Source organism: Rhinatrema bivittatum, chromosome 5 (genome assembly GCF_901001135.1).
Source record: "Rhinatrema bivittatum chromosome 5, aRhiBiv1.1, whole genome shotgun sequence".
NCBI lineage: Eukaryota > Metazoa > Chordata > Amphibia > Gymnophiona > Rhinatrematidae > Rhinatrema > Rhinatrema bivittatum.
Window position 1 is genome coordinate 303757338 of NC_042619.1, and position 26162 is coordinate 303783499.

Genomic DNA, 26162 nt, shown 5'->3' on the forward strand with positions numbered 1-26162 from the left:
ACTTTCAATGCATATCCAGCATAGCTCTCTGCTTCAAAGGCAGGGGGGAATGAAGATAAGAGGATTTACATTCAGACAACAACCAACAAGGACGAAATTGCACAGGCTGGGTAAACAAATAAGCGAGGGAGTAGCTTGCTTATTGCGGCGGTTACTACCCCTAACCAATTAAGCTTGATACTTCACTTAGATGCAGCTCCAGCACTGCTCTCTACATCAATGGCGAGGGTGGAAGGTAACTAGAACAAAAAAATTACTAATAAGGGCCAAAAGTAACAGATGAGAAAAAATAAGTGTGAAAGCTTGCTGGCATACTGGATGGACTTTGTTCTTCTTCTGCCGTCATTTCTATATGTTGTCCTGTCCCTCTGCTGTTGCGATGGCATGTGCTGTCAAGGGTGGAGGCCTCTGATGTCAGCTGAGAAGCCCTGTTCCCCCTCCCTCCACGGCAAAAGATGGATTCTCAGACACACAAAGAGTCTCCTTTGCACCCAAGTGTTTGTGTTACAATACAGGAGTCAGTAGCACTGGGTGCATTACTCAGAGCAGAAACTAACTGGCAACTGGCTTTCTGCCCGAATACCTTGGCTGTTGGGCCAGATTTATTTATTTATATTCTGCTTTTCGCATGCGAAAAGCCCTGTTAATGCATGCGATAGCACCATATTGTGTGGTGCGATGCAAATCCGAAAAAGAGGAGGAGTTAGGGGCGTGAGAGGAGAGAGAGACTCTAGCCATAATGTCCTCTCCCTAGGTAGGTATTTGTATCCCTATGGGAGGCCCACCTAGTAACTGGAGGTGAGGTTTAGGTATTAGTGTAGGGGGTTAGGGGCCACTTTGACATTCACCATGAGACGTACGAACAGAACAGTGCTCTCTTGTGAAGATTTGATGACCTGCGGAGAGAGGAAACTCACCCAAAGATGAGATTTGTGCAATGTTCTCTACACCTAGCTTGATGTTACGTCTCATGTTGAATGTCAAAGTGTCCCCTAACCCCCTACACTAATAGCTAAACCTCACCTCGAGTTAATAGGTGGGCCTCCCATAGGGATACAAATACCTATCTAGGGAGAGGACAATATGGCTAGGCTCGCTGTCTCTCTTCCCCCTTCCCCGTGGTTGTATGCAGGAAATACAACAGGTCTGGCACTTATCGCAAAGTCTGAAAATGTTATTGCAATTTGCGCTAACTTAGTTCATTGCATAGGTAATTAGTGAAAATTGTGATAAACTGTCTATTAGCATAAACCACACGTGCGATACTTATCACATTTTGATAAATCCAGGCCTAAGTTTGTACCTGAGGCAATGGAGGGTAAAGTGACTTGCCCAAGGTCACAAGGAGCAACAGTGGGACTTGAACTCTGGTCTCCTGGTTCGTAGCCCACTGCTCTAACCACTGGGTACTTGCCAGGTTCTTATGGCCTGGATTGGCCACTGTGGGAAACAGGATGCTGGGCTTGATGGACCCTTGGTCTGACCCAATATGGCATGTTCTTATGTTCTTAGGCTACTCCTCCCCAGATGTGTGCAGAGCATCTAAAACCCAGAATAAGATGGCATAGAGCCCTCAGTCAATAAAGTGGTGACCAGGCAGAAGACCCTATTCCTCCCTCCTTAAATCCCACTGTCAAACTGTTCTAAGAATCATAGTCTATGTGGACAAAACTGGCCTACAACTTCCAGAATGCTTTGAAGTTGGGGTGGGAGGACCTAAAGATCAATCCTGCCTTTTCAACTTCTGTTTCAAAACGATCAGAATTGCTGTGAGCGTGAAAATCTCTGGAAATGGCTCCAGAGCACTGATTTTATAATTCCCCTCTGAGCATGCAGGCTCTGCTTCCTGTCCCCTTCCCCCAACTTCCTGTTGCATCCTGTCGCACACCTTTATTTCCTCCCCCATACGGCAGCAGTAAAGGGCCACGCGTTCCCTGCTCCCATAGTTGTCCCCACCCCTCCTCTACCTGCTGTGTGGGCCCTTCCACTCTAGACAGGATGTGCACAGGTAGAGGAGGAAATCTGGTAGATTCATGTGGGGAGCAGAGGAATTGCTGCTTAATCTAAGCATCCCTGCAGCCCAAACCATTCTGGGAGAGAGAGAAACAAGGTTCCACATGGGCTTGAGCACCTATGACCAGGGGATCTGGACCTTCTAGTCATCACTCGAATTCCACAGGAAACAGAGGGTGATGTCACAAGAGGGTGATGTCACAAGCGGACAATCCATTGCCTTTTCAGAACAGGCTCTCTGGCAGGAAGGCGCATATTGCAGCCAACCATTTCCTGTGCCATATGTTCTTGGGAAACAGAATCTACATACAGAAAAAAGCAGACGTTATAAATATTGTAGCATATGATTTTATTTCTAGGCACGTCAGCAAAGCTCTAATTAGGAATTGTGCATCAGAACATGACTTTTTGCCTGAATGCATCTGCTGCCACTGGTACCCCCTCTTCTCCGGCATTTTCATAATCCTGTTTTGTTTTTTTCTGGGATAACAATTTTAAAGGCTGGAGCTCAACACAAGTTGAAAACCATATGTTTCACTTAAGTACATTAATCAGCAGGATGACAAGCTTTGGTGACGATGTTACTCAGCCCTCCTTGGCCTAGTGCTACCACCTGATGCAAGTCAAGTCTGTTTGGTTGATTGGGCCTGGTTTTGCCCCATGGCATCTGTGGACTTGTAGTCCTGCTTTTCTGAGAGAAACAAGAACTACAAGTCCATAGGTGCAATGGGGTAAAACTAGGAACAGATTGGCCTCTCCCTGATGACCTGGTTAATCAGTTTTGTTGGCAGTAGAAGTTAGCTGTCCCCTCTCTCTACCAGGGGTTACTGGGATTTCATCTTTGTTAAAAATTGAATGTGATGCCAACTGATTCCATGTTGTAAATAACAGGCGGATCCAGTCCTGGTTGTGCCGCCCTTAGTTAGCCATAGCCTTGGGGTCTTGCTTGGGCAGGTGGGAGAAGCCCCAAAGACCCCCTGCCAGGGTTACAGCCCCTAACCCATTTTTCCAGCCCACGAAGACTGCTACCCTCAATCCCCCGATGCCAACGCAACAAGGCATCATAAGAACAGGCCTAACAGCGGTGTAACCCTTCCCTCTACTCCCCTTCCCTTCTGCACTCAGGAGACAAAAATAATTCTCCCCTTGCAGTCACCCCTTCCTGTGTGTTAAATGAGTCACAGTTAGATCTGTGATATTAGTTTAAGGCATTTTCAGTGCAGCCACTTGCAGGATGCAGTGGCTGCAAAGGTTTTAAAGTTAGTTTCTGCATGCGAGGGACGCTGCCAAAGGCCCCCCCCCCCCACCCCTCGTGGATTTTGGGGGAACAATGCCTTGAAATAGTAGGGGAAAATCAGAGTTACAAGTTGCCGCATGTAGTGGGCCAAAAGCAGGAGTGGATCAGCCTATACATTGTGACATGGAGCCAGGTGGCAACCATCCCTGGGTGGTGCACAGCCCGGCTAGAGGTAGTTTCCTTTCTCCGCTTGTAAACACTTTCTCTCTTGCTTCTGCCTCATTAGGACTGACGGATGCACAGATCATGGAACTGAACTTGCCCACGGGCATCCCCATCGTCTACGAGCTGGACGACAACCTGAAGCCCCTCAAGCCCATGCAGTTCTTGGGAGATGAAGAGACCGTGCGCAAGGCCATGGAGGCTGTGGCAGCTCAAGGGAAGATCAAGAAGTGAAGGCAACCCCCTCCTCCCTTCCATCCCCCCCCCCCAAACACTGCTGTCCCACCTCTGCCTGTGAGATGCCAGTAACCTCTCCACATACTTGTTTCCGGCGTTCCCCTGTGCCAACATGTTCGTGCCTTGAGTCCTCCACCGTGGCCATGAGAGATAAGCTAGGGTAGCCTCGTTCATGGCTCTTTTTTTAAAAAATCTTCCTAAGCCACTGCATTCTGCAAGTTTTTAGCCCTAAAAATGCACACTGGTATCTCCCAGAATGCAGTGGGACAGGAGCTAAAGCGGAATTTCATAGAGCTCCGTCCTGCCTATCCTGGGTTATAGGGCACCTCCCACTCCCATAATCTCTTACTTTTTTCCTCCAGTGCTCCATTTTTTCTGCCCTGAGCTCACAACGCAGAATGAACAGGATAAAAATACCTCATCCGGTCAATCCAGTATCCATGGCTCGCTGAATTTATCCTGCTCCTCTTAGCGTGCGGAGAAAAGACCAATGATCGCTCGATAAGGCTACGGCAGCCATTGTTTGATTCCTGCTGTGGATAGAGGCTACCTCGCCAGCCACTTTCCAAAGCATCGCTGGCCGGGGGGGGGCTGACATCTGGCAGGCAAAGTCAGAGGAGGGCAGCCCTTACAGAGAGCTTTCCTCCTCGGCGGGCCCCCCCCCCCCCCCCCATGTTAAATAATCACATGATCCAAGTAAGAAGTCCACCCCTGCCTGTGGTGTGTCTTCTCTGTTGACTTCCAGCGCTGACCTGTCCAGTTTATTGATCAAAAAATAGCACTTATCACTCTCGGATACTGCTCAGCGAAAATGAATCCCAGGCGGTTTTTGTCTGCCATATCATCACTATAGTTAGGGTGGCTGCTGTGTTTTGCTCATTCTATTCTGACCTGATGGAGGCTGCAACTTCCCAAAGCTAGTTAAGAAATGTATTCAGTTACGTCAATTAAAAGGCAGCATGCTTTTGTTTTCTTTTTTTTGGCTAACTTTTATTTCCATAACATCATTCGTCAGTGATCTCAAGCTCTCTATGTACTATCCAGTTTTTATTGCACAGTTCTAGGTGAGACCTTTTTAATGGACTAATGTAATACGTTTGTGACCAGTTTTTTTTGAGAGCTTTGCTGCCTTCAACAGATCGGTGAAAAAGGAGCCTGGGTGACCCCGGCTCCAGAAGGAGCACCACCCCTGCTTTGTTTGCTGCTTTCCCTCTGCAGTAACAGATGCCTGTAAGGAGAGAGATTTCAGCCCATAAATGGGGCAGATGCTGTAGAAAGCTGTTAAGTGGTGGTAGAGCAGCCACACAATCTTGAGTAGCCAGAAAGCCTTATTTTCACAAACGCTTACTGGAGGGCCACTCCACCCTCATCAGCTCCTTAATCAGTTCTGTTCTTAGCACTGTACTATTCTGGCAATCTTGGGTCTCTGTCAACGGGCACCAAATAAAAAAAATACCTTTGGAATTAAAATAAAATGTTCTTATAAAAAGTATGATTGTGCCTTTTGATTGCAATCTTTCAAGCTAGTTAAAAAACCTCATCACAATTTATTGTAAAAAGCATATGCAAGAAATGAATTGGCTGGAGCTAGAACTTGTCCTGTGTGCCTTGCTCCTACAGCTCAGGTATGCTGGGTTTCCGGAGCAGTAAACATTATTGTCGCTGTTGTTATAAACATAAGTCCAGTGGTCCCCAGACCTCGTGAATCACCGCCAGGTCCAGCATTTCAGACCCTCCAAACTCTGCCTATTAACCCGGTTCATGGACCAATTACAAAGTATGCCCATGAATATTCAGAAAACCAGAATGGCTGGTCGAGTAGGAGGGACAGAGTTGAGAGCCACTGTGACCTGGTGACTAAATAGTTAACATGTAACAAAGAGCTCCCACAACTGTCCTGGCAACTTCACAGCCAATTGGGTTTTCAGGCTATCCATAATGAATATGCATGAAATATATCTGCAAATGCCGGCTCTCCACTGTACACAAAATATATCTCATGAACACCCTGAAAACCAGACTGACTGTGACCGCAGGGTCAATGGACAGGTGCAGGCAAGCCCTGCTGCCCTAAATAACAGGCTCGCTCCAGTCCTGGTTTATCTTGTTCCACTTATGGACACGCAGGCCTGCCCTGCTTAAGACACGCGAACGGCAAGCCCACAGATCAGGGCTTGGGACAACCACGACCTCCTGAGACCCTTTCAGCCATGCTCCCTCGACTTTTTTAAACTAATACACAGGCCGATACAGTAAGGCGCGGTAGGAAGAGCTGCGTTAGTGCCGGGCGCACCCGCGGTTGCCGCACGCACAGTCCGGCTCACCTACCGCTCGATACTGTATTTAAATTGCTTGCACATGCAAGCCGCGTCCATGAAGCGTTAGGCCCGCGCAACCCATTTTACTGTATGGAGCGCTATACAGTACCCTGGGTGCGCTGGCCTAACGCTTCACGGACACGCTGGTATCTGTCATTTCAAATGTCAGTACCAGGAAGTGGACGGTTCTCCTACGCTCGAGATTGCCAGCCCTTTCTCCCCTCCTCCCGAAGCAAGGCGCGAAAAGCAGCCTAGCTTCGGGAGGAGGGGAGAGAGGACTGGCAGTGTAAAGCAATGACTTACTTTTTTCGCAGCCCCCCCTCCGGAGATGGACATCGGCGGAGACGGATCGTGGCTCCCCTGCCTCCCGGAGGCGAAGATGGATGCCTGCATGGGTGAAAGGGGCCCCTGTGCGTGCAATTGGGCCGCTCAAGACGTGACGTCCATTGGGCCGCTCAAGACGTGACGTCACATATCGTTGTGACGTCACGTCTTGAGCGGCCCAATTGCACGCACAGGGGCCGCTTTCGCCCGTGCAGGCATCCATCTTTGCCTCCGGGAGGCAGGGGAGCCGCGATCCGTCTCCGCCGATGTCCGTCTCCGGAGGAGGGCTGCAAAAAAAGTAAGTCATTGCTTTACACTGCCAGTCCTCTCTCCCCTCCTCCCGAAGCAAGGCTGGTTTACGCGCCTTGCTTCGGGAGGAGGGGAGAGAGAACTGGCAATCCCGAGCGTAGGAGAACCGTCCACTTCGTTGCTACTTTTTTTTTTTTTTTTTTTGGCTTTTTCGATTTTTTCCGCTTTCGTTGCTTCAGGAGGAGGGGAGAGGACTGGGGCTGCCCCGGAGACCAGCACCCATTGATGTGGCCAGGGCAGGTGAGCGGGGGCTGGGGGTAAGTTTGCCGCCTACCCTTACTCCTGCCTCTAACGCAGGGGTAAGGATAGGCGGTAAGTTAGCAGGTTAAACGCGCGGCAAAACGGCAGGATAGTCGGGGCGCACGTTACTGTATGGGAGGGAATAGCTAATTCGATCGTTTACATCTAATATACATGCCGCATGCAGAAGGGGTTACCCGGGGATTTAAAGAGGCGGTAAGAATCGGTTAAAGGGGATTGTGTATCGCAGGAAGGGCTAACGCGGCGGGAAAGTGGGTAGAAAGCGGGTTAGGAGCGGGGTAACCGCAGCCGCACTTTACTGTATTGACCTGACAATAAATTGATTTACCAGCCCACCAATGCTGTGCCCCTGCCAGGATCATTAGAAGCAGACGCTTCCAGCCTTTGATGACGTGGCCACAGGGACACAGGTGGCTCTGGATGTCGTCTTCCTCCTCCTAGGGGCTAGTGCAAGGGTATTAGGAACTGTAAGCTACAGCTTTGCCACCCTCACCCCACACAACGGATTTTCAGGCCCACAGGACCCACGCCTTAATAACTGAATTCTACAATCATGACGCCCCCCCCACCACCACTGCTCCCAGCACAAATCCTGTAAAAACCCAGAATTAGACATAGGCCAGTTCAGTTTTCACTGGCCATTTACACAGGTAATTACCGATCTACCCGGGTACAGTGGGCGCCTGAGACGTTCCAAAGGGAAAGTCTGCTCTTACCTGCGGACTCTGCACCCAAAGTATTTTGGGTGCAGAGTCCGCATGTAGAGCGATTTTGAAAATCGCTCTACATGCTTTTTAATGTTAAACTTTGTTTTGTATACATATACGTAATCCAGATGTGTTTCAGAAATCATGTCGCAGTACTGAGGAATGTGCCATCTGTGATTTTTGGGGAGTAGACGGCAAAAACAAAAACAACAAAAAAAAAATAAAAAAGAAGCAAGAGCTAGATAATTTGTAAAGGAAAAGAAGCCCCGTAGCGGCGCTGAGTGAAGGCGATCTCTGAAGTTGGCTGGCTGGGCTACCCGCCACGTGAAAAACATTCGGACTCTTTTCTCACCTCAGTAAGAGTGACACAAACACCCTCCAGTAGCAGATACATTGTGAAGCAACACAAAACCCTGCAAAACAAAAAAAAGTCACTCGGAAACTATACAGCAAGCCTGTCACATCCACGCAGCAAGCTCAGAACTCAAACCGCACCACCCGGCTTATGCAAAAGGCAGCAGCGCCTCCCGACAGGAGCACTTTGTTCAGGATTAGTAATTACTCAGTGCTGCAGCTCCATCAAGCTGTACGTGTTCCTTTTTTTTTGTTTTGTTTTGTTTCTCCCCTCCCTCCCGCCTCCATCTTATTTGAGGGCTGTGATTGGCCTGCTGGTTATTTATTTCTTTGGTTATATTAATTTCTTGCAATGATCGAGACTTTGTCTTGCATATTTATGGCAGCAAGTGCTTATTTTTCTGTGGAACTTTTGTTCGTTATATGATTTGTGAAAATAATAAAGGCAGCAATGCAAATATCACACCAGGCCCAAGAACAGACTTACTGTTCTTCCCAACAGGGAAAAGGAGTGGCCTAGTGTTGAAAGGAATGGGCTGGGAACCAGGGAAACCAGGGTTCATATCCCACTGATAAACTGTGACCTTAGGCAAGTCACTTTATCTCTCATTGCCTCAGGTGCCTACTTAGATTTTATGCTCTCTGGGGGAGGGATTTATTGTACCTGAATTCTAAAATTACTGTTAGCTGCCTTGAGCATTATTTGGAAAGATGGGATAAAACTCCAAATTATTTGCGATGCAACTCCTATTGGGAAAACAGAACAAGCTGGAGTATACATTAGCAAAATATCTCACATAGGTCACATACACAGAAAACTCACACTAAATATAGAGTAACTATAAATAGATATATGTAGATAAAAACCAAACTCTTCATCTATTCCAGGCTCACCCCTTCCCCTCCTGTTCCCTGCAGGACAGAAGGGAAGGGGGGGGGGGCTGGATTATGGAGCAGAGTGACCCTTCTTTGCTTTGCTCTGTTCTGTCCACGCTAGCCTCAGCCCCTCTACCCTCCTGTTCCTTGCACGTTACCTGGGAAGGGAGGGTGAGGAGGGGAAGCAGGGGGCTGTTCTCTGCTGGCTGAGATTAGGGACAGTGGCCAATAGAGTCCAAGGGCAGAGCCCTATCTGCTCATGCATAACAAAGCTCCCGGTGCTGCCTTTAAAACTGCTGTGCTGTAGGCATGGCTTGGATCTGCCTAATGGAAGAGCTGAGCCTGCCTTCTGCTCTCTCCACCGAAAAGCTGGCCAACAAAAAAAAAAAAAATGCAGCCACCGCCCATTCCCTGCTCCCTGGAGCAGCAACAACCCTGGACTCTTCCAGGTGTACTGGCAAACAGTTCATAAGAACATAAGAACATAAGAAAATGCCATACTGGGTCAGACCAAGGGTCCATCAAGCCCAGCATCCTGTTTCCAACAGTGGCCAATCCAGGCCATAAGAACCTGGCAAGTACCCAAAAACTAAGTCTATTCCATGTAACCATTGCTAATGGCAGTGGCTATTCTCTAGGTGAACTTAATAGCAGGTAATGGACTTCTCCTCCAAGAACTTATCCAATCCTTTTTTAAACACAGCTATACTAACTGCACTAACCACATCCTCTGGCAACAAATTCCAGAGTTTAATTGTGCGTTGAGTAAAAAAGAACTTTCTCAGATTAGTTTTAAATGTGCCCCATGCTAACTTCATGGAGTGCCCCCTAGTCTTTCTACTATCAGAAAGAGTAAATAACCGATTCACATCTACCCGTTCTAGACCTCTCATGATTTTAAACACCTCTATCATATCCCCCCTCAGTCGTCTCTTCTCCAAGCTGAAAAGTCCTAACCTCTTTAGTCTTTCCTCATAGGGGAGTTCATTTTACTTCTTTGTAATATCACTGTGGGCCCAACTTCTGTGTTCACCATTGTCCAATAGGCGGACAGTGACGGTGGGGAGGATCCAAGAATTGTGGCCCATGGTGATAAATAAAATAAAATGAATCAGCTGTTCATCTCAGACATGAAAAAGCCCAGGGTTTGCTGCTGCTGTTGCTGCCACATTGTGCGCAAGAGCCAAAGACAGCAGGAGTGGAAGGAGCTGGCGCATTTGCTCTCCTTCAGTCACCTCCCAGCTGGTGTGGCGTTGGCGGCAGTGGTAGTTGGCGGCAGTGGCAGAGAGCAGCTGATAGAGCATCCTCAGGGCCTCCTTGCAAACTCCATCATGCCCATGTTACCAAAATGATAAAGGGAATGGAACAACTCCCCTATGAGGAAAGACTAAAGAGGTTAGGACTTTTCAGCTTGGAGAAGAGACGACTGAGGGGGGATATGATAGAGGTGTTTAAAATCATGAGAGGTCTAGAACGGGTAGATGTGAATCGGTTATTTACTCTTTCGGATAGTAGAAAGACTAGGGGGCACTCCATGAAGTTAGCATGGGGCACATTTAAAACTAATCGGAGAAAGTTCTTTTTTACTCAACGCACAATTAAACTCTGGAATTTGTTGCCAGAGAATGTGGTTCGTGCAGTTAGTATAGCTGTGTTTAAAAAAGGATTGGATTAGTTCTTGGAGGAGAAGTCCATTACCTGCTATTAAGTTCACTTAGAGAATAGCCACTGCCATTAGCAATGGTTACATGGAATAGACTTAGTTTTTGGGTACTTGCCAGGTTCTTGTGGCCTGGATTGGCCACTGTTGGAAACAGGATGCTGGGCTTGATGGACCCTTGGTCTGACCCAGTATGGCATTTTCTTATGTTCTTATGTGTGTATATAATCCGGGGGGGTAATAACTCCTGTCATCACTCCTCTAGGCCGGTTGTGCGGCTGTTCCTCTTTACTCTCCTCAGACTAGTCTGGTCAATGTATGGGGGGGAGGGGAATATCTGAGGGAAAATTGTAAAAAAAAAAAAGGGAAAAGACAAACCAATAGCGACATTGGGCTTTGGAGGAGGGGCTCGGGAAGGGCCCGAGAGTAGAGATGCTTGGGAATGTGGGGTACTTTGAGGGGAGCTCCCCTCTGCACCTCAGCGTATGCTTTGGGGGTGGGCTTTGGCGGGATTCCCGGTGGCCGGTGTAGGTAAGAGCCACCAGTAAAAAAAATAGAAATGTTGGCCACCCCTGCCATAGACAGAATGAGGCAACCCCAGAACCAGATCAGCTTTCTGACAGGGGACCTTCTGGTGTCCTTATATGAGGAGGATTATTGATGCTGTTGGCTCCTTACAATACTCCTCTGTTTCCTTTTTTTTCCCCCTCCTAACGAATACAGAAGATATCATTTACATTTCTTCTGTAGTTTTCTTATACAGAAGAGGGAAGAGGAAAAAAAAGAGAAAGATTCAGTCTATGTGAGTGCACCGGAAGGAAGTAACCGAAGGGAAAGCTGGTGTGGCAGCAAGTAAAAAGTAAAAGCAAAATCTTTTCTCTCGCCGTGGGAAAGCAGGGAGAAGGGAAGTGCTCCACGTGTACAAATGTACAGAGACAAAGCAAAGAGCCAAAACAAGAAACAACACGAATAAGTTTTAAATCGAATTTAGCAAAAAATGAAGAAGAGAAAAAAGCCGAAGACAGATGAACATGAAAAATGCACGTTATTAAACGGGAAGCCTTAAATCATCATCTCAGGGCTTGCAGGCAGCCTTCCACCTCCTTGCTTTGGCACATGTAGCTGGTGCACACAGCTCCAGAACCCAGAGCCCCGAGTTCAAATTCTAACCCTCAGTGCCACTGCCAGGGCTTCTTAAGCCTGTTCTGATGACCCCTCAACCAGTTGAATTTCCAGGCTCTCTACTATGAGCGTGCACGTGATACATCTGCCAGTACATCCACGCGTATCTCGTATATATCCACTGTGGACAGCCCGAAAACCGGACTGGCTCCGACTCAGGATGCGTTGCGGAGCAAATCCCTTATGTCCCTGCGGCTCCGACTGTACGTGTGCATTCTCTTGGGACAGATTTAGTGGCGTGGCTTGTACACCCCTGCGTACCATGACAGCAGAGCATTAACAAATAAAGCACCGCGCTTTCGCAACGGTTCCCTTCAGCGTTGTCATTATGGAGGCAGCTGGGGAGCAAGAAAAGGTACAGCTTCAACAAAAGAGGAAAAAGTACCTCTGTTCATACACAAGAGAGAAGAAGCTTAATCCCCTCTGCGCTCCTGTAACCCCCGCGAGTAGGAGAATGAACATCAAAGCAAGCAGAAAATTCTTTTGTTCCTTTCGAAGGATGATTTCTGTCCTCTCCTGCCTGGCGCAGTACAGCAGAGGAAGAAAAAAAAAATGAAAAATAAAAATATATAAATACATTTCTGTGTGGATGACTGAGCTGTTTTCAGGCTACCTTGGAATCTGAACACCGCAACTACCAGCTGTGAAAGTTATTAAGAAATTGCCATGCTGGGACAGACCAAGGGTCCATCAAGCCCAGCATCCTGTTTCCAACAGAGGCCAAAAACCAGGCCACAAGAACCTGGCAATTACCCAAACACCAAGAAGATCCCATGCTACTGATGCAATTAATAGCAGTGGCTATTCCCTAAGTATAATTGATTAATAGCCATTAATGGACTTCTCCTCCAAGAACTTATCCAAACCTTTTTTGAACCCAGCTACACTAACTGCACTAACTACCTTCTCTGGCAACCAATTCCAGAGCTTTATTGTGCGTTGAGTGAAAAAGAATTTTCTCCGATTAGTCTTAAATGTGTTACTTGCTAACTTCATGGAATGCCCCCTAGTCCTTCTATTATTCGAAAGTGTAAATAACATTAAGTCTTCTGCGTTTCTTTGCACGGTTCCCAGGAAAATAAGCCTGCAAGCTCTCCGGGCAAGCTTGCTCTTAGTTTGGACTGAGGTGCCAGCACCCACCCGCTTTGCCCTGGCACAGCTGACAGGGGTACAGTGATGCCCTGCCCTCCCCCTCCCCCCTGTATTCTATCCACACCCAGTCCATTGGCACAGCGGTATGATCTTTGGACTGCGTGCACCGGATTTTATGGTCTAGGATGGCACACGTGGAGCTTCACCGACTAAAGCTGCTCCAGCTTCATTTCATAGGAAATGGGCCGAGCCAGACAAGGTTTCGCTCCTTCTACTTCCTCTGGACTTGTAGTTTCAGTCTCTCTAAGAACAGCTGGACTGCAAGTCTATAAATGAAATGACTGGGCCTGTCCTGTAGGAGATGGGGCTGTCGTCACTCTACCCGTACTCTTTTTGGCTGGAGCTGTCCATCGACTCCAAGCTGGGTAGGACGCCGAGCCAGTCCTGTTTTTTTTACATCTCTCTTCCCTAAGCATCGCTGATACTTGAAAGCACGCTGGTCGGTGGCTCGGCAGCAAGCACCAGGCGCCACCCTAAAGAGGGACCCTGGTTTCAGTTCCCAGCTCAGGTCTTCCACTCTCCCTAGGTCAGCCAGAGCTGAGGCTGCTGTGGAGGAGGCACTCACAGCCTGTGAGGGAATGGAAGTCCCAATCATAGAAACATGACAGCAGAAAAAGTCCGTATGGTCTGTATCTAATCTGCCCAACCAATTTAGTGTTACAATTCCCCAGAGCCATAGCCTGGCCAAGTGAGAAACTGCGCCCTCGCCCAGTACACAACACATGACACCAGGAGTTGGGAGACTCTTCAGTGCTTGTGCAGTAATGCCCATGGCCAGTGCAAGGGAATTAGGCAACCTAGGAAAACCTTACAGCCTTGCACCCCCCCCCCCCCCACCCCATCACACCCTCCTCACACACACAATTAAAAATAATGCATTTATAATAACAGATTTTACATTTATTTATTTAAGGGTTTTTATATACCGCAGTACATAAAGAAATACATCACCGCGGTTTACATTTAACAATAACTTAGCAACAGGCTTTACATTGACATTATTAATAGGTATTAAATAAACTAAATTCCATATAACAGTTTTGACGGAAAACAGGCTGAACAGACTGTAGACCATCCAATAAAGTATAACATACAATTAAAATATTGATGTAACTATTAAACCTTAACAAACCAACACAAAAACTAAATAGTATCTAAAACAATACCGGTTCTGAGTTCTTTTTCAATACATGAAAAAGAACATTCAAAGCACAGTCTTCTGAGGTAAAAATATCACTTACAATATGTATATTACAAGCCGTTAGGCCCGTTCAAACGGGTGAGATTCCGCCGGTCAGACCGGCACGTCGGTGAGAGCCGTTCTCTTCTCCACAACTTCTTACCCTTCCCACTTACTCATTCATATCCTCTTCCCTTTCCTTCCATCCCCTCTCATCTTCCCTTTCCTTCCCCTCTCACCTCATCCACCATCCTTTCCCTCTCCCTCAGCCCTCCTCCACTCCCCCTCTTTTTCTCTTCTACAGGGCCGGCTGTACCCTGCTGAACCTGTGAGATGCAGAGGGAGAGGGGCGCCGCTACAGGGACCTGCCTCTCTCCGTACCTCCCTCCCTGTGTACTGTGGCTTCTCACTGCTGTCCCTTTGCGTGACGGTCCGTCCGTCCGTCCCTACATATCATTTCGGTTTACAATATAACAATTAACATGCATATAAGAATGCGGTTACATCGAACAGGTAGGATAACTTGGAACAATGAACTGGGGAGTAAATTGCAATGATTACGATTAGGTAATAATATTCTATAACTGGAAACTGGCTATGTAAATAGGGAGTCCTGTTACAAGAAGCACATTGATGGGCAATAATTGTTATGTATTAAAAGCTTGTTCGAATAGCCAAGTTTTGAGTCTCTTTTTAAAGGTGATTGGGCAAGGTTCCTTCCGGAGTTCTGGAGGTAGCGAGTTCCATTGCGCAGGGCCTGCTGTAGATAGAGATCGTTTATTTAACGAGGTTTTGATAGGTGGGTTGATAGGAAGTTTCCTATTGTATCGTGCCTCTAACGATTTTTGACGATTTAAAATATATCAGACGATTTTTTAAATCGTCAAAAAACGATTCACATCCCTACTAATTGCCAGCACTCAAACAGCAATAACTCTATCTATGAACGTTAACACTGCAAATATTACTCCAGGCCTAAAACACCAATACATCCCTATTAGGAAAACAGAACAAGCCAAACTGCTATAGATCTCTACATACAAAGTACACACTATTGGAATACCTAACTCAGTCACACATGCACATCACAGATAGACCCTCAAATATGGAATAAAGAGACCATACAATATAAATGGAAATATACAAGCAAAAACTGAACTGGATACTGCAACAAGCCAAATTCTATATGAACTGCAACAATGAAAAAACACAAGCATTACCATTTCTCATAAAACAAAATTAGTAAAACCATACTGATAAAAAGAATAATTCAAAACTAATGTACAGAACAGCATTCAATAATTAAAAACACACATAAAGGAAAGGCAGTGCAGGCTTGTACTGCATTGCCGGTGATAACACGGAGAAAAGCGCACGAAAGCGAGACAGGAGCAAGCGGGGTGGGGTGGGTGTGAGGAGCAAGGGGTGGGGGATAGGGGAGGAGAGCGGCAGGGACGGTTAGTGATTTCAAATCCAGGATTATGATTGGCTGTGAGGTGCATAGGGTGCGCGCGTTCTCCTCAGACTGGCTGCATTGGGCGGGTTAGCAGCGAGAGAGGTGCCTGGCTCGATGTCCCTCCCTATATACGTATATTATGTGCGTGTGTTACTGTTGTGGTGCTGTTGTCGCAGTTAGAGGCGGAAACCTGAGCCCAAGGGATTGTTGAAGGAATGTGGGGTTAAAAAAGGGGAAGGGGGGGGGAGCTCATGTTGCGGGGGGGGGGGGTTGTTACATGGGATGGCCAGTGAGCTGAGGGGCTAAAGCTCGAGGCCAGGTTTGCCCACGCTGGTAGCGAGGCGGGGCAAATTTGGGGTGAGGTGGTAGAGCATTTGGGGGAGGTGGGAGAAGTCAAAGGGGGCGGGGGTTGTTTGTTATCATTGTTAAGTTGCCATGTTAGTTGTCTGTTAGGGCTCGGATTGGGTGAATAAACTGCGGCCTGTTATAAAGCCAAAATAAATAAACAGTGTTATGTGTTCTTTGGGGGGGTGTTAGGGTATTGAGCCGAGCGCATGTCTTGACTCCTTGTGTTAACATTTTCCAAACATCAATAAAATATTTCAAATAACACATCGAATAACACCCAATGATTAGATCTAATAAGGATTTTAAAAAATCGCCAGTTATCCATATCTGGGAACCTTAGCATTTCCAGAAATGCTAAAATTGTCATGGATTAGCAGGCAGAGAGGAAGTGGGGTCAATCTCCCACACACATGCTCTCTCTCTCCCACATGAATACACACATGTATGCTTTCTCTAACTCTCATTCTCCCACACACATACACTTCTGCTGTCTGTCTCCCATAAATATGCTCTCTCTCACTCTCCCTCTCCCACACACATGCTCTCTCTCTCTCTCTCCCACATGAATACACACATGTATGCTTTCTCTAACTCTCATTCTCCCACACACATACACTTCTGCTGTCTGTCTCCCATACATATGCTCTCTCTCACTCTCCCTCTCCCACACACATGCTCTCTCTCTTCCACACACACACACTCCTGCTCTGTCTGTCTCCCATACACATGCTCTCTCTCTTCTACACACACACACTCCTGCTCTGTCTGTCTCCCATACACATGCCCTCTCTCTTCCACACGCACACACTCCTGCTCTGTCTCCCATACACATGCTCTCTCTCCCACACACATACACTCCTGCTGTCTCCCATACACATGATCTCTCTCACTCTCCCACACACACACACTCCTGCTCTGTCTCCCATACACATGCTCTCTCACTCTCCCACACACACACACACACTCCTGCTGTGTCTCCCATACACATACTCTCTCACTCTCCCACACACACACTCCTGCTCTGTCTCCCATACACATGCTCTCTCTCCCACACACATACACTCCTGCTGTCTCCCATACACATGATCTCTCTCACTCTCCCACACACACACTCCTGCTCTGTCTCCCATACACATGCTCTCTCACTCTCCCACACACACACACACACACACTCTTGCTCTGTCTCCCATACACATGCTCTCTCACTCTCCCACACACACACTCCTGCTCTGTCTCCCATACACATGCTCTCTCACTCTCCCACACACACACACACACACACTCCTGCTGTGTCTCCCATACACATACTCTCTCTCCCACACATGCTCCCACACAGTCTTGCCCACCTTCCCCCCCCACTCCCCAGCACTCTTGCTCCTCTCTCCTCTTCAAGACACCCCACTCTCCAGGGATCTTAATCCCCAGCCCCCTCTCCCTATCCAGACCCTCTACTTTCCATCAGTCTTGCTTTCCAGATGCGTCTCCCATCCCAGAAACCCCTCTCCCCAGCAGTCTTACTCAATAGGTCCTCCCCTCCCAGACCTCCCCTTCCCAGAAGTCTTGCTCCCCAGCCTCCTTTCCCCTACCAGGCCCCCTACTCCCCAGCAATGGTGTTCCCCTCCCACCTCTCACTCACTGCTCGTGGCAAGTGCATGATTTCCTGAATGCTGCTCACCCCCGCGGGGTACTACCGCGATCCCCTCATTTACCTCGCTGCTTCTGAAGAATGGAAGGCTCGCGGCCTTGCAGCGCGGGCTGCTTCCTTCCTCCCTCCCGTCTGCAGGTGCCTGAATGGCATCATCAGGTGAAGGAAGCAGCCCGCGCTGCAAGGCCTCGATCCTTCCATTTGCAGGGAGGTGAATGAGGGGATCGCGATAGCACCCCGCGGGGGTGAGCAGCATTGAGGAAATCATGCACCGTCCCATTGCTAACAATGAGGCTTCTTCCGTTTTTGGCTGCACCCCGATTCCGATGCCTATGAGTCGAAAAGCAGCGCGGCTCTGCCAGAATCATCAGCGTGGCCAGTGGACTGCGCTGCTTTCCCACATATTGAGGCCCCTCATGGCGTAGCACTATGGTGCCTTTTTGGTAGCGGCGTCTATGGCCACGACCATATTGGCCATAGGCACACACTAAGGCTCTGCAATTCCCATCACTCCCTCAGAAATCCTGTGTTTATCCCATGCTTTCTTGAATTCAGATATTGTTTTTACCTCTGCTGAGAGGTTGTTCTAAGCATCCATCACCCTCTCTGTAAAGGAATATTTCCTAAGATTACTCCTGAGTCTACCCTCTTTTACCCTCACATCATGACCCCTTATTCTAGAGCCTCCTTTCCATTGAAAAAGGCTCACCTCCTGTGCATGGAAACCTTTGAGATATTTGAATGTCTCTATCATATCCCCCCCTATCTCACCTTTCCTCTACAGTGTACATGTTTAGATCTTTAAGTCTCTCCCCATATGCTTTAGAACGAAGACCACTCATCATGTTAGTAGCCGCCCTCTGGACCCACTCCATCCTGTTTATATCCTTTTGAAGGTGGGGGTCTCCAGAACTGTACAGAGTATTCCAAATGAGGTCTCACCAGGGACCTATACAGGGGCAATACCACCTCCCTTTTTCTGCTCACCATTCCTCTCCCTATGCAGCCAAGCATCTTTCTGGCTTTTGCCATCGCTTTAGCTACCTGTTTGGCCACTTTAAGATCATCAGATACAATCACCACTAGATCTCGCTCTTCCTTTGTGCTTAGAGGAATTTCACCTTCAATACCGTACCTCTCCCTTGGGTTTTCGCCTCCTAAATACACTACTCTGCATTTTTTTTAGCATTAAATCTTAGCTGCCAGACCTTTAGACCATTCCTGGAGTTTCACTAGATCCCTCCTCATGTTTTCCACACTTTCTGACTGTCCAACTTGTTGCAGATTTTGGTATCATCGGCAACAGACAAACCTTTCCCGGTGATACCAGTCCTTGTGTAACTGCAACCCTGGGTGGCTGGATTTAGGGCTCATGACTACAAGTCTCTGAAATGTATGGGCCCCCGGCTGAGGACGGTACCTGGGCTCAGTGAATTGATATGGGATAACCAATAATCCCTGACAGTCGTGAACAAAGGCTTGGAGTGAGCTGGAAGACCAAAAGGAGGAGTAGGAAAAAACTGCTGGGGCAAAAAAAAAAAAAAAAAAGAGAGAGAGAGAGAGAGAGAATCCTCTCCAGCTCGCTGAATGCAATAAAGTAGAAATACCCCAGGCTTGACTGCCAGTCTCTGTGCAGTTTGCAAACCCCCTCCCGTCTCCCCCTGTGCACGCTGCTCTTGGAGCACGGATGGAGAAAGCCTTTGCCAGGGGGCGCTGTTGCTCTGATTGCGTTTACCAAGAGGAGGAAACTGTTAGTGCTGCGGCTGCTATTGTGTTTATCCGAAGGGGCTAATTACAGCTGGTGAGGCTCGCAGCGAGTTTAGCAACATAATGTTTCTAATTATGAAGCCCACGTGCATGCAGGAGCATAATTAGAGGACCACGGGGAACAATGTTTAGCTCGTCTGCTACCTCCCTGGGAAGTGCTTGTTACTCAGGAGTCGTCAGGTCCCTTGTCTCCAGCAGATGAAATTAGAGCTTCAGAACCCCGTCCGATCATGCATCCCTTACTCTGCTCATGGAGGTGAGGAGGTATCAGTCAGGTGCAGGGCAATGGCGTCACACTGCCAGAGAAAATAACAGTGGCACCCTCCCTTCCCCTGCTGTGTCCCAGGAGTGTGCCCTCTGCATGCACACACCCTTGTAACCTGATAGCACCCCGTTACCAGGGAGAGGCTGAGCCAAGCCTGATTTTGTCCATTGCATGCAGGGAGATGTAGTCCTGCTCTCTCTACTCCTTCAGAGAAAGAGCCCTCGTCATTAACATACTCATATCCTTCTCCTTTATTCCTTTAATTATACTGTTTTGTCTCCCATTTTTCTGCACCTCCTATATACCCCCATTTATACCCCTTTCCCCCTTCCCCTGTCCTTAAACCCTACCTTTTTGCCTATAGTAACCCTTTTATACCCCTTTTATTTACCCCTCCGCTATCCTTTAAACCTTACTTTTCCCTATAGCAACCCTGCTAGTCTATATATAGTTGCCTTTCTGAATGCATAATTTGTAATGTCATATATAGTGTCTCCTGTATGTACTAGTTAAAGATAATGTATATTATTGTATATAATACTTTCTGTTATTATTGTATATAATACTTTTTGGAGTGTATAATTTATATAAGGTTATACGCAGTCCTTTACTGAGTGTGTAATTTGCAGTGCTACTTATTATGTTCGTCTGTTGTTTTTCCATCAGGTACTGTTCCTTTTCTCCTCTTCCTGTTTTTCCCTCTCTTCTCTCTTCCTATCTGCTCCCTCTCCCCCCACCCTGGTTTTTTGTAATTTCCTCCTTCAGTTATATTGTAAACCGGCATGATGTACCCACGAATGTCGATATATAAAAATAAATAAATAAATAAAAACAGGAGGATTGCATTTCCCTGAAGGCACGGGGTAAAACCGTGGAGCTGTCTGGCCAACCTACTTGTATGCTGTAGTAAAATTCCTACTATAAAGTATCCAGACTTCGTATGAAACAAATCCTTACATAATAGCACTGTTTTATTAATCCTGTTTATGTTGCTCCTTTGTACATTCCCCCCTTAACCCAGATGTTGCAATAACTTTTTTTTTTTAGCTAGGACCATAGCCTCTCGTTCTGGAAGTCAGTAAACAATACATGCACGTTGAACCTGGCCAGTTGGTGTCGCCGTGCACTTTTGGGAATCTATGTGGTAGATGCATGGGAAGCATCGCCAACCATAGTCAGCCCAGGGAGCTAGGGCCAGTGCTTCCATCAGGCAAGCCAGGCAGTTGCCTAGAGTGCCACAGTTTTGGGGGCAGCAAAATCCTGCTAGCATGAGGCTGAGAAAGCTGCTGTGCCAGAGCCAATACCACCAAGAAGAAAGCATTGCTGTGCAGTCACTACCACTGGTAGCAAGGAGCGCTGTGCTACAGGGAAGAGGGGGTGCATGACTGACGGTTTGCCTAGGGTGCCAAATACTCTTGCACCAGCCTGGCAGGGAGCAGCCAGCAGCCAGTCTGGAAACCATATCTGTCTCTCCTTCTCTTTGGCAGTGTTACCAAATAAGCCATCCCAACCTCACTTGCTTTAATGAAGACTTGATTTTTGATTAAACCTCGTTTTGGTAGTCTTAATTCAACGAAACATAATTCACAATCTCATCAAAACAAATTTGTTCCATTTTGATTTCTCCCAGTGAATGAAATGCTGGTGAGATATACAAGGAGAACTTCAGAGCGGTTACAACGCGCATAGCAGCAGTGCAAACCACCATCACCGCCAAACCATTGTGGCCCAGTGCTGTCGTGGATGGGCCACCTCTTGGGGAGGAAGGAGAAGTCACTGTCCTCCCTCCATGCCCACTGAGAATGCCAGCCATGTGACAGATCAGCCTCAGCCCTGAGGGTTAGCTCTGTGGACACCTAACCACAAAAAAAAAATAAAAATAATAACCTGGGCACAACCTACCCCCATCCAGATCATTCCATGCAGACTGCAGAGATGAGAAGTGGCTTAGTTTTTGGCAAAACAACAGTCCTGTTTCTCCATGGACCCGCTCCTCAAAATTCCCTGAGCCCGATTTACCTCACTTTTTCTCTGTTCAGATCTCCTACAAAGGAGCTGCCAAATGTCAGCAACCACAGGACAGCCAAGGCAGAACTTACCAGCTAGGTACCTTTCCTCCGTGTGATAAATAAGTTTAAAGCGAAGCAAACCTCCAGCCAGGGCTGACTTAGGAGGGTACAGGATCCAGGGCAAATCAACTGCAGTGGGTTTCTGGAACGCCGATGTGCAATGCTCCAGCCCTGAGCTGACAGGAAATTATAATGCCGGGGATGGTGCCAGCACAGTGGTGGTAGGCCCAGGGCGCTTCCTTCTATTTGTCCAACCCCCCCGGGCAGCCCTGCTGCTTTGGATTATATTTGGATGTTCATCTCAGATTATGAGTCCGTTCTGACTCCATTCAGACCTGATTGTGGAAAATCTAAATGTAGTGGAATTTTTAGGGGGTGGTTTACAGGCCTGGCCTATTCAAACTTGGCTGCCCCCGTAGAACCCACAAAGGGCATGTGTTGCTATAAATTGTAACATTTTAAACCCGCGGGGGAGGATTTCACCCTGGTTGGCTACTGGTCCAGTTAGAAGGAGGTGCTGCTTTAAGTTAACCCAAGCTGAAGTCACTGGGCGTGCCTAAACTTTCTTAAGGTGGCAGTGAATGCCTGCATGGATGTGCGCACACACGCACGCACGCGCGCGCGCGTATGCCTGTCTCCATGAATCACAGAATTCCACTTTATTTTGGTACACTGTTATTAACTTTTTCCTTTGGCAGGCTCAAGTGGGAGTAGGGGGGGATGCGAGGAAAAAGGGGTGGTAAAAGCTTGTTGAGAAGATCCTCTCCTTGGCCTTTCCTGCCTAGATCCCACTAGGGTGGCCAACTGACTCACCCCTCCCTTTTTTTTTTTTTTTTTTTAGGACAGTCCTGGTTTTACCTCCTAGAGAGAGAGGCTGTGTGCACATTTACAGCAGAGATTAAAAACCTTTGTTTTCATATATTTTGTTTACTTAGCTTTATAAGTTTGATATATTTTAGTTCAGTTTGTGTTGAAGTGCTCACTTTTATTTGATTTGTTTGCTGACTGCAGCCTCTCTCCCCCTTCCCCCATTCACTACACACACTTTTCTTTGTTTTAGGGTGAAGTTTTAGTTAGGCAGGGACAGTTTTTCCAGGGCTTTAGTTTTAGAGTGAGTTTTATTTTAGGCAGGGTTAATTTCAAGGCACATTTCCTTTATAGTTTTTAAGTTCTGTCGTGCTCTTTCCTTCAGCCTCTCATTGGAGCTGAAGGGAGAGTTTTATTTCAGCTGTTTTGTTTGATTTAGTTATTTAAATTCAATCCTTCCCCCAACAATTGCCTTTTTTTATTTATTTTTATAAATTAAAAGAGCAGCAAGCTCTTACCTTTTTATTTTCTTTATTTAATTGCTGAGGCTCCTGGAGCTCGGGGAGGGCTCAGCCACTCTGCTGGGCCACAAGTTCTGAAGCCCGGCTGAGCTCTGATCAGAGACCTGCTGTAGGCCTTCCCAGAGCAGCCAAGGAGCCTCCTTTTCACGTCAATCCAGTAACCCGCGGTTGCCGCACGCACATTCCAGCTCACCTACCGCTCGATCCTGTATGTAAATAGCTGCAAATGCAAGCTGCGTCTAAGAAGCGTCCGTGAAGCGTTAGGCCCGCGCAACCCATTTTACTGTATAGAGCGGACACGCTGGTATCTGGTACCAGGAAGTGGACAGTTCTCCGACGCTCGGGATTGTCAGCCCTCTCTCCCCTCCTCCCGAAGCAAGCAACGAAAGCGGAAAAAAGCGAAAAAGAAAAAGCGAAAAAAAAAGTAGCGGGAGAGAGGACGGGCAATCCTTCGCTCGGGATTGCCAGTCCCCTCTCCCCTCCTCCCGAAGCAAGGCGCGAAAAGCAGCCTTGCTCCGGGAGGAGGGGAGAGAGGACTGGCATTGTGAAGCGATGAAGCGACTTACTTTTTTTGCAGCCCCCTTCCGGAGACGGACATCGGCGAAGACGACTGCGGCTCCCCTGCCTCCAGCTGCCCGCGAAGATAGACGCCTGCACGGGCGAAAGCGGCCCCTGTGCGTGCAATTGGGCCGCTCAAGATGTGACGTCACATGCCGTGACGCCAAACGTCGTGACATCATGCCTTGAGCGGCCCAATTGTACGAACAGGGGCCGCTTTCGCCCGTGCAGGCATCCATCTTCGCGGGCAGCTGGAGGCAGGGGAGCCGCGGTTGTCCTCGCTGATGTCCGTCTCCGGAGGGGGGCTGCAAAAAAAGTAAGTCGCTTCGTCGCTTTACACTGCCAGTCCTCTCTCCCCTCCTCCCGGAGCAAGGCTGCTTTTCGCGCCTTGCTTCGGGAGGAGGGGAGAGAGGGCGGGCAATCCCGAGCGTAGGATTGCCCGTCCTCCCTCACCTCTCTCTCTTGCAACTTTTTTTTTCGCTTTTTTTTTCTTTTCGCTTTTTCGCTTTTTTTTGCTTTTGTTGCTTCGGGAGGAGGGGAGAGGACTGGGGCTGCCCCGGAGACCGGCACCCATGGACGCGGTCAGGGCAGGTGAGCGGGGCCTGGGGGAAAGTTTGCCGCCTACCCTTACCCCTGCCTCTAACGCAGGGGTAAGGGTAGGCGGTAAGTTAGCAGGTTAAACGCGCGGCAAAACGGCAGGGTAAAATAGCGATAGTCGGGGTGCGCGTTACTGTATGGGAGGGAATAGCTAATTCGATCGTTTACATGTAATATACATGCCGTGTGCGGAAGGGGTTACCCGGGGATTTAAGGACGCGGTAAGAGTAGGTTAAAGGGGATTGTGGATTGCAGGAAGGGCTAACGCGGCCGGAAAGTGAGTAGAACGCGAGTTAGGAGCGGGGTAACTGCGGCCGCACTTTACTGGATTGACCTGTTTCTAAGGAAGCTTTAGTTTCAGTTTTCTTTTTGTACTTCTCACTCCCCTGTGCACTCTCTTTTTTAATTTTGAAGCACAGGTTCACTTGTTCTGTTAAAACTTCACTGTCATTTCATTTATTTTTACACATTTTAATTTAATTAAAAAAATAAATTGTTAGAAAAAAAAAAAGTCACCTTTAAGGGACCCTTCTTACCTCCCTTTTAAGTTCAGTAGAGGCTGCTTCAATCCCAGCCCCCATTGCCTATATCTCGATAGAAAGAACAGCCTGAGCAATAGGGAAGAAGCAGCCTCAAGCAGGCCCTAAGAGAGCAGGGGGGGGGGGGGGGGTGGGAAGAACATAAGAACATGCCATACTGGGTCAGACCAAGGGTCCATCAAGCCCAACATCCTGTTTCCAACAGTGGCCAATCCAGGCCATAAGAACCTGGCAAGTACCCAAAAACTAAGTCTATTCCATGTAACCATTGCTAATGGCAGTGGCTATTCTCTAGGTGAACTTAATAGCAGGTAATGGTGTCAGCTGGAAGTCCATACCAAAGAAGAACATCTGTGACTTTCTGGCCTGCACCCCAAAAGCTGCAGCTGCCTCCCCCCAGCACCTCCTATTGCTGCACCCCCTCAAAATGCAGCCTCTAACCCAGCAACAGCTAATAAATTAATGACATCTCTGCTGTTGCTGGGCACAATACGCCTACTACGCCAGCCACGGAAAACACCACTCCCGCCTCAGCTCCTTCCACCACTGAGGTAGCCATTCTGGCCGACACTAGCCTTCCTTCCACCTCAGAGGTGGCTGCGTCCCTGATGCTGTGGAAATTACTAAAACACCTCAGGCAGCAGCAGGGGCACAGTAAAAATAAAGCTCAGAGCCCAGGTTCCTCCCCGGTCATTGCCTCCACTTCTTCTGCAGTCAAACTGCCGCAAGCAAGATCCTATGCAGCGGCAGTGTCAGGCGCAGCAGCCGGTGGCTGTGCCGGGAGGGGTGCAGGACGAGCACAACAGCCAGGATCAGGCAGTAGAGCCCCCTAGCCAATACAACAAGTCACCTACCCCTTCCACGGGCTAACCCGGAGGAATGGGGTAAGGTGTCTAGCAACGGGAGGGGCAACCATCGAGGACCACGTCAGGGCTGACATAGCGGGTCCTGCAGCCATTGTGGCGGCTGGCATGATCTACGGAAAAATAGTATTTTTCCTCCATACGCTGGCCACCACACAAACGGCAATTGTAAAGGGCATAGTGGTGGAGGGGGGTCTTCGAGCCAGCTGGAGGTCCCTGGAACCAAGGTGGTACTATCAAATGTGCCACCCTATATTCCTGAGGCAGTAATAATGGGTCACCTTTGCACCCTGGGGGAGGTTCGCTCTCCCATCACCGTGATACCCCTGGAGTGCAGGCACAGGACTATATGCCACGTCCTGTCCTATAGACTGCAGGTGACCATGAAGCTGCCTCAGGGAAGGGAGGAAGTGGAGGGATCTTTTATTATCCCACAGGAGGTGGCCCCACACACTATCCACTACAGCACAGAGGAGGTGAGGTGCTTCCTGTGCTGGGAGGTGGGGCATACCTGCAAAATATGCCCCAAGGGAAAGAAAGCCAATAAGTCTGCCGCCCCCGAGCTGCCCTCCTCTGCTGCCCTCTCATTTGTAGCTGCTACTAACACCTTGGCAGCTGCATATCCCTCCACCCCAAACTCCACCTGTACCTCTGGGGGCCAAGGTCCTAGCATCCCTACCACCTCTGCTAGGATC

General features: G+C 48.2%; 1 protein-coding gene across 1 annotated transcript in view; it reads left to right on the top strand.

Annotated features, from left to right (window-relative positions):
* The window catches only part of PGAM2 (phosphoglycerate mutase 2), a 55494-nt gene extending 51102 nt beyond the window's left edge, over positions 1-4392 (top strand). Inside the window, exon 3 of the mRNA XM_029604223.1 lies at positions 3537-4392. Within this exon, the coding sequence (XP_029460083.1) occupies positions 3537-3706 (170 nt within the window). The 3' untranslated portion in view covers positions 3707-4392. The remainder of the gene's footprint in view (positions 1-3536) is intronic.
* Positions 4393-26162: the final 21770 nt, after the last annotated feature.